Source organism: Corvus brachyrhynchos, unplaced genomic scaffold, assembly GCF_000691975.1.
Source record: "Corvus brachyrhynchos isolate BGI_N302 unplaced genomic scaffold, ASM69197v1 scaffold200, whole genome shotgun sequence".
Classification (NCBI taxonomy): Eukaryota; Metazoa; Chordata; class Aves; order Passeriformes; family Corvidae; genus Corvus; species Corvus brachyrhynchos.
Genome location: NW_008236184.1, coordinates 184,615 through 193,963, shown reverse-complemented (window position 1 = coordinate 193,963; position 9,349 = coordinate 184,615). Strand labels below are relative to the sequence as shown.

The following is a 9,349-nucleotide window of genomic DNA, read 5'->3' as shown; positions in this document are numbered from 1 at the left end:
AGCGTGAAAGGAGGCTTTAGAACAAGAGTACTTTCAAAAGCTTGCCATGTTTCAAAGGAATAAAATACCCTCCAAACCATCAATTTTACTGACCTCTGGCCTTGATGTTGCCCAAGACATGATCTGTTCATCCATGCCATTGATCCATTTACTGTTATCCTACACAGCAAAAGCCACAGTTACCACATTCAGCGCAAGAGATGCACATTATTTTTCTGTTACATAATACATATTTTCCTTTTTAAGAACAATATTTAAATTGTTCCAAACAATTTAGCAATAAGAACAAATGTGTGCAGACTAGCAATGACACTGTTATCCATGACTTGCAATCCAAATCAAAGAAAAAAAAACGTAATTCACGACAAAGAAATCTTTTTCTATTTACTGATGCTTAGGGCTTTTTAAAATTTCAATTGCAAATATGAGCTTATAATGTTACAAGCTTGCTTATAAAAAATTCTTAACCAAAAATTTCTGGTTTGCTATACGTAACAAGTCATGAAGAAAATTGACACTAGCAAAATAATTTGGTGTAGGAATGTGACAAAACGCTACTCTTAAAATATCATTAACAAAGCTCTACATTTCTTACTTCTATCACATATGAAAATTACTGTCACAGTTTCGGGTTGTTTTGTATTTTAACATGCAACTGACTTGCACTCATTACACACACACATACAGAGCAATCTTGACAGTATATTCCACCTGTTAATTAAAAAATAAGCTTACATTTATTGCTGGTGCTTATGTTGCTAAATATAAATCTTTACAGCTCAGAGATGTTAACTGCATCATACCATATGCTCAGTAGCAACACACTTGGCTGTTGAGACAATAAATCAACTTTTACCATCAGGAGAGTAAGCTCATCCTCTGGAACAGGCTCCAGGTCTGGAACAGTGAAGGACTCTGGGAACTGAGCTCCCTTGGCCAGGGCTTCAGCAGCTTTTATGGTAGTGGAGAAGCACTCGAGCCAGGCCCATTCTGTGGGGTTCCAGGCAGAGGGGTCAGGGAGGCAGCTCTGGTGGTGAGGGGGCACGGGGGGGTTGCAGAGCAGCTGGTCCAGGTGCAGCCCCACGGCCAGGGATGCCAAGCACTGCATGTAGGGGCTGTGAACCAGCTGGTCCCCACACACCACGTGTGGCTGGAGGGCAGCAGGAAGAGAAAGGGAAGAGTTAGAAACACACATTTATCAATTTAAAATATAAGTCCTTCAAAGCTAGTCCTGTAGAACAATACCTTCCTCCCTGCTTAATCAAAGTTTTTCTAATATTTTAAGTATTTTCAAATTAGGAGACTATTGGCTTTGAGAATAGTGAAAGATATTTGCAAGCAGAACGTAGGAAAGTCTTCTGGGTTCTCTGGTGAAAGACTGAAACCAGCTGAGATCTAAACAGTGACCTCATGTCAGACATGAATGTTAAAACATTTGCATTACTCCTACCTTTTCATAAGCATACTGCTCCTGCAGCATTATGGGCAGGCGCTCCAAGAACGCTCGCATGCACGGAGCCATGTTTAAGCCCAGAACTCCCTGCTGCTTCAGTGCAGTCCTACACGTCGCCAGCACGTGATTGGAAGAGATCCACTCTGAGGTGCAGTTCACCACCAACACGTCCTGTTTAACAGTCGTATGATACATTAGAAATTAAAAATTCACAAAGCAGGATCATTCAGCTCCACTGATTTATCACCAAGCATCTTGGTTTCTAGAGGGGCCAGAAAACACTCAGGTTCAAACATTTCTGTCTCACCTTTGATCTGTTAGAGCAGGCAGCTACTCCAACCTCAGGGATCCACACTGCAGTCTGGATAGCTCCAGACCCTATCACAACACTCTGCAATACTGAACCATCCTAAGGAGAGAAGGGGTTTGAGTCAGGCACAGACACAGCTACGGTTCTGTTCAAGTGCATACAAACACATTCCTAAGGGATGATACTCTCACAAGCTTTCAATAACTATTTAAAAACTGAACTGCTTAACCTAAAAGCAGAAAAACACATATTTATTGTATTAAGGTGTTGGAGTGAAGGCTCCTCTGGACTCAGGCCCAGAGGGAAGCCAAAGCACAGGGATTGAACAAAAACCTTTGGACAAGCTGAGATACATGAAGCCACACCAAAATGAAATAGAAATACAGATTTTTAACTTTCAGTAGAAATATATGCTAAGTGCCTTAAACATTAAAAAGCTGTAGCAGAGACCTTAAATACAGTTCTTTGCTGCAGCAGTGTTACCTTTTCACAGAATTCTTTACTTTAGACAAAGTATAGAATTATACTGTTCACATTTTTTAGATAGAGTGTTCACATAAACAATAAGAACTGATAGAAACTGTATATGCAAATTTGTGTAATACCTATGTAACACTTGTGTAAGGCTTATAATTGTTAGAATTAGACCAGGATAGGTTCAGAAAAGAAAAACTAGAATTGTGTGTTAATCTTATTGGTCAATTAATATAATCCACACTTATGAGAGGAAAAATCGATGGAGCATATAGAAGAAGCTATTTTTGCCTGCTGTTGCTGCTTGGCTTTAAAATGTAACCCCCCTTTGGACTCTGCCTTCAAGAAACCTATGAGACTATGAAATAAAGAACTTAGCAGAACAGCAGCCTCCTCTGCTCTTTTACCCTGGTCCAAGAAGGAAGCTCAACATTAAGGAGATAATATAACTAAGGATTTAGAAGTGTTTAATAATCCATTTTATGTGACTCTTCAGAGCCCTCAACATAAGAGAATATTGTTCCTACTAAGAAAGCGGCTGGTTCTGCAAAGCCTAACATGACCAAACGTACAGAATCAATCAATACTAAACCGTAACTATGAAGTACTTCAATGTTAAGTACAATTTCAATTTATATTTTATTATTTACAATGTTAGAACATTATTTTACACCTGCTTTCTCTAACGTATCTATCACGTGGTGAGGTGGAAGTTGGTCTGATACCATGACCATTTCAGATACTCTTACTAAAAATGAGAATCAAGCCACACCAAAGATGATCTTACCCGTAAAGACCAGATATTCATGAGGCCACCAAGTCCCCCAGACACCAATGCCAGCCCATCAGGACTGAAAGCAACAGTGCGGACAGGAGTGATGTGTCCTCTCAGCTGGAACACACACTTCACTTCCACTGCTTTCCTGCATCCATCCTGCAAACAAGTGCACACTTATGGGACACTGGACTACTTTCAGGACAGGGAGTAGCATGACAGCATCTGTATTCTGCAATAAAAACTGATCATCCACAGAGATGGGGAAGTTCCACTAAATAATTTAAAAACCCCAGTACTATGACTATATTTTATAGATATCTTGATCACATTATCAGCTTTCCTCCCATTACAAAATGCCATTAACATCAAAGACTACATTACAATTTATGAAGGTGAAATTAATCTTGACTCTTATCTACAAATAACTTTGAATTCTTACTAAATTTTAGGATAAATTGATCAATTTTTTTGAAAGAAAGAAAACACATCAAAATATAATCTTTAGCCAAATAAAATTTTCAATTTCCTATTCTGAAAATGCTTACACATACACAAATGCAATGTAAACTTTTTAAAACAAACTTCTTCTCTCAGGAAATGTTGAGAATCAAGTAATTCCCTCACATTCTTCTCCTCTCTCAACTTCACAATGAGCAGAGAATTTCTTACACACCAAGTTTCCTCCTTTTACCTTGGCACTTGTTTCTTGCTCCCACCATCCTTCTGAGCAAGCTGAGTTGGACTTCAATGTGATTACTATGTCCTGGGGAACAGTCCAGACACACACCAAACCATTGTGGCATCCCCTAAAGCAAGTCAGGAGAAATTAGAAAAACAAAATAAAGATATTGACTAACAAAATATCAGTGGTCTGGTATTAACTTCTAATATCAGTAGTCTTCAGCACCTTTCCATAAAAAACTATAGTGCATCAGTCAATCTAAAGTAGAAAGACCTGTTCCCAATGGGTAAATGCTATTTTTTCCTCACACCCTGTAGCTTTTCCATTTCTACTAACAACATATTCTCAGAAAAAATATTTGGATGAAGCAAAAAAAAAAAATCTCAAACAGAACCAGCACCCACAGGTCATGGAGAAAACAGCTGGTAACACAACCAGGCTCATTTTTTTAATCTGAATTCTGGAACTTCACAAATCTCATGGCAACTGACTTACTGAAGGAATGTTACTTAAAAAATACCAAACCCATTTCTTTGTTCTGGACACTACAGACTGGTAGAAAAGACCTACAAAAGAACTACAGAAATAACAACAAAAAAAAGACTTACGTAGCTAACAAAAGCTGGGCCTTGGGTCCCTTCCCTGGCAGAGCACACCAGGCAATGCCATTCACCAGAGCTGGGTGGGACAGTGAATGCAGGCGCCTCCAGCATCCTCCCAGACAGCCCCAGAGCTTCACTGTTTCCTCTTTGGCACAGGTCAGGAGAATCTTACCAGTTGGATCCCACTTCATACTAACAACCATATCCTGTTGGATTTAAAAAAATGAAAAGCTGGTATGAAGTAACACAGTAGGGAGGAGGAAAGTTAACTATCAGAGCTAATGTAACTTTTAATTACTAGTAACAAAAATATTTTCTCATATAAATTACAGATAGTGAATTGCAATAATGAAGTCTTAGTGATACATTTCAGAACTATCAAATTAAAAAGACTTTAAAAAGTTTGCTGAAAGAAAATAAATGGAAAGCACAGAAAAAGATGTTTTCTTTTCACTGCAAATCTTTTCTTGATTATTTTTCCCCCAGATGTAGCTTTGAGTCTGAGGTAGGAAAGGAGGTTAGCCCCTAGTAAGAAGACAGGTACAGATTTATTACCACAGTGTGCTCCCTTCTGGGATCGCCCTGCTTCACACACTCAGAGCAGCTCTTGGAAGCATTCAAGATGCTCTCACTACACCTACATTTGAGGAATTCTCCTCTCAGCCTAACAAATAATTCATGGACTATTCATGACTCATTAGTACATAATGGCGAAGCGGAGATGCTAAACCTCTGCAACTGCCTATTTAGAAAAACACCTTTTGCTTTGCCCAGGAAGCTGAACTAAAACATGTGACATGATCAAAATTAAAATTTATTATGAGTACTTTTACCAAGTAAAACAATTAAGTCTTTTAAGTGCAGTCAGTGCACAGCTGTGTGCTTAATTCACTTCTGTCACTGTAAGTACACACTTCACAGTCTCTGATAGTAAATAGGGTATCAGGTTCATCATTCCTTTTTTTTACATTTGGTACACTGGTCCTTCAAAATACATTATGTTAATATATGTATCAGCAATAGGTGTGAGTTTTTAAAATAATCTGCACTTGTCTTTATAAATAGCTTTCAAATAGAGAGAACAGCTTAAACAGATTTTACCTACAAAAATTCAACGTTAGTTTTAAAAAGACCAGCTCTACCTTATGCGCATCGATGAGAATGACTCCTCCTTTCTCAGTTGGTTCCTTTGTTCCTATAAGCAATTTTCCATCTGAATAGCCAACAGCAAATGGTCTGTCTTCATTGAACCAGGCCAGGCATGTGACAGACACTGCATGAACAGACAACACAAACATTTATTAAACTAAACTGAACTTCGTTCCTGCCGAAGAGGTTTTTGCAGTGCAGTTGTCTAAACTGTGAAGTGCATAACAATGTCCCCCACCACCAATGTCACTTAACATACTTTTGGTCTGAAAATTTTCTTGAATTTATATGGTAAAGATAAAACTCAGTGTCACTAACAACAGCTGTTGAGATTGTTCTGTAATACTTTTCTCAATTCTTCTTTTTATTAAAAAAATGGAATTTATATTCCTGGCACAGTGAAAACAACTATACCAGGGCAAAGAAAAAAGGTAGACTGAATACTATACATGCATCTCATGTATCCGAGAGAGGCTTCTGAAAAATGCTCTGAAAACAACTTGCCTTCCTTAGCAAGTAGATACTGCTTCACTTGATTCTGCCAAAAAAACCCCTGCAGGCTTACTGAAGAAGCAATATCCACACAAATACCATCAAAGATGTGCTACTTGATGTCCTCTGGGACTGGAACTATAAAGGAAAAATGGCAATCATTCAGGAATTCAAATGACACTGACTACGTGCTATATGCAGACAGAGCAGACACTACAGGGGATCTCTACTGATTGTCCACAATGGCAAGGAATGGCAGGATTTTTACCAGGTTACTACAAACTGTTTGCCTCTGCTGTGAGGGAATCAGGGTGCAGACAGAGATCCCATAGACTCTTCTCCTCCCATGAACCAGAAATCATATCCCATGAACAATAACCAAAAATGATTATATACTTCCTTAATAAAAAGTGCCAAGTGTGTTCACACTTTCAATTTCAAATACTGATCCAGTCTCTTACCATCCTTTCTGTAGCAGTGTTCCAGTTCCACCCGGTGCATAGCTGAAATATCCAGGACTTCAATAAGTGCCAGAGATCCATCCATGCGCCCAATTAACAATAATTCTGGAGCATCCCCTGTCCATGCTGCAGCTGGCCCTTCTTCTGGCCAGGCTAGGGCAGATACCCAGTGAGGCTGAAGATCTAATAAGCCTTTTCCTCCTAGGAGATCAAAAAGTCTTTTAAAACTACTTCATCTTCATAAAGAAAAGAAAACAATAATACTTTCCATGGGAAAGAAAATCAAGAGATCTTATTTAGACCTAGGACATACTACAAATTCACCTAAGTTAAAAGAATACAACTCAGCGGTTCACTAACTTATGCAGACAAAATCTAGGTAACAAATCTCAATTATCATTCAAGTTAGACAGTTTTGTTATGGAAGGAAGCTGAATTCTTCACTACCCAGTAAATTTATACTTTTCTTAGGGATTGTCTATTACCACAGGGTAACTGGTGACTTTTGTAAGTGCAAAGCAACACAATGAAGCTTCCAAGATTACCAATTACAGGGTTTAAAAGTCTTCCTCTCAAAGGTGCGTATCACACATCCACTTGGGGTTAGTGCCTTGCTCTACTTAAACAGGTTCACAAGACACTGTGGGAGATGCTAAGCATTTAAACTGGGCAGTTAAACACTGGGGTAAACAAACATGCAGTGACCTGGCAGCTCCCCTAGGAATACGCTGTACCAGGAAGTGCCCACAGGCAGTTCAGAACGTACCATTGACTTGCCAGATGTTCACCATCTTTTCTGTAGCTCCAGCCAGGTACTTGCCACTGATGCTCCAACAGACAAGAGATAAACTAAGGTCACTGGGTGACCCCAGACTTTCTTCAGAATCACCTTCTCTGAAACAGAATATTAAGATAAATTAAGAGGGCATTGCCTTTAAGCAGACAGTAAAACCTAGAACTCATAAAATATATGAGTTAGAACCTGAAGTCTTGCCATCGCAGCAGATTTACATAATACATTTTTCTGCTCATAGCATGACATTCCCCCTAAAACCACTTTAAGTTACAGAATGAGATACTACTTATTTCCAAGATATTTCAAATTAGGTTTCAAATAGAAACTCTTTACCTTTACCTACTTATTTCTCAGATTTGACATCTTCAGCGAAGGCAAACTTTTCTGGGAAGTCATGAAATGAAACAACAGCTCGGATAAGAAATAAAAGAGGCAAATCTTGCTATCAAATCTACTTTAAACTCTTCCTCCTATTACACAATGTTGTTACACTGTTCTAAGATTCAATTTTGAAGTCTGCTTTGGCTAACTGTAACAGGGTCACAGATACCTTTAATTGCCCTTAAGATCATACACAACAGCCACATTTTTTACTGCTTGCAGTACCGGAACAATGAAGGCTTATAATACTGTTATAGTATTCTGGTTATTCCTTTTAAGGCCACATCTAACATCAGCAAGCAAACAAGAACTAAGCCAACCACTAAGAAATTGTCACAAAACAACCTTGTAGTTCACTATTGCTTCTTCATTCTTCCAAGTTCAACTCACCTATACTACACTAAAGAATTAGATTTCAATCTTTCCTTTTGCTTTCTTCTTTTTTGGACACACCCAAATGAAAAAAAAAGTACTTCCAAGACACTCATGAAGAATTACATTTAGTTCTTGTATCTCAGAAGCCAAAATTCTTTTTTCACACTTGACTCAAATGACCACACTTGCAATGATCATGTTATATGTTGGAGCTGTCCACTGAAACCCACTGAAGGGATATTGATATTCCCTTTTCTGCTATATGACAGTCCTATTATTTTACCCATGTCTGTAGGAACCCAGGGTTACATCAATTAATTAAGGATGCTTTTAAACAGCATTAACATGATCTCTATAAAGAGACTCTAACCAGGCTGATATTTAAGTTCAGTTTTAAGCTATTTAATTTATTTTGCATGCCATAAACAGTGACAGAAAACAAGTGAGAGATTTTAAGCGCAGGAGATAATGAGAACAGCCAACCCTGCAGTATCTTGCACAATTACAGCTTAAACTAAATATCTGGCAGCTGTAAAGAACCAACTTACAGCTTGTTGAGCACACAGGTCTGTTGCAAGGAATATTGCTTCTTTGTCACGTTCCACACTCTGATGGTGCCATCATTTCCACTCGTTGCCAAAAGTCCCTTTTTATTGCACCAAACACATGTCATGACCTACAAATACCAAAATAATAATGGAAAAACTGGAATTTAAAACTCACTAATATTAAGCAAACACTAACCAATGAGACAGGTATTGAAATACACTGTAACAACCAACCTAGATTTATTTTTCTACTTTTATAGCATTATTTACTGCAATTAAGCAGGCTTGATAAGGATGCCATGCTTCATACAGCCCCATGCTCCAGAGGCTGCTAGTGCACAGAATACTGCACAAAAGTGTTAACTACTATGACAGAAAAATTAATGCAAATTAAGATCTAAGAATTATTCAGAGTGATCCTGTTGACTTTATATACCATAAGAACACTTTCCTGACCCCTTTAACTGAAGCCTCAAAGAAACTAAACATTTTTGTGCATCAGAGGTGCAATAACTTAAATCAAGCAATAACTTAATCTCCAAAGAATTTTGAGGGAATTCATCTCAAAAAATGATGTGGAAAATCATTTCAGTCAGTGTATTTTTAAAACAATACTATTTTCCTCTGCCAAGGAGAGCATCACAGTGGACGTGGTCCCGGGCGGTTCACGCTTACCCTGTTCTGGTGAGCCTCGAGCTTGATGAAAGAGCACTTGCGCAGGTCTCCACCCATGTCGGCGAGGGTCTGTGGCACGCTCTGGTTGTCGCGGTCATGCGCGGCCAGCGTGCGCACGAGCTGCTGCGCCGCCCACTGCCGGGGCTGCGATGACAGGCGCGGCGACAGGCAGG

The 9,349-nt window shown here is 38.8% G+C and overlaps 1 protein-coding gene across 1 annotated transcript in view; it reads right to left on the bottom strand.

Annotated features, from left to right (window-relative positions):
- Window positions 1–9,349, bottom strand: part of HERC1 (HECT and RLD domain containing E3 ubiquitin protein ligase family member 1) — a 70,346-nt gene that overhangs the window by 10,434 nt on the left and 50,563 nt on the right. The window contains 12 exon segments of the mRNA XM_017737136.1: window positions 89–159; window positions 857–1,150; window positions 1,451–1,624; window positions 1,761–1,862; window positions 3,025–3,171; window positions 3,707–3,821; window positions 4,306–4,505; window positions 5,442–5,572; window positions 6,402–6,602; window positions 7,168–7,295; window positions 8,502–8,629; window positions 9,177–9,318. Of these exon segments, the coding sequence (XP_017592625.1) occupies window positions 89–159; window positions 857–1,150; window positions 1,451–1,624; window positions 1,761–1,862; window positions 3,025–3,171; window positions 3,707–3,821; window positions 4,306–4,505; window positions 5,442–5,572; window positions 6,402–6,602; window positions 7,168–7,295; window positions 8,502–8,629; window positions 9,177–9,318 (1,833 nt within the window).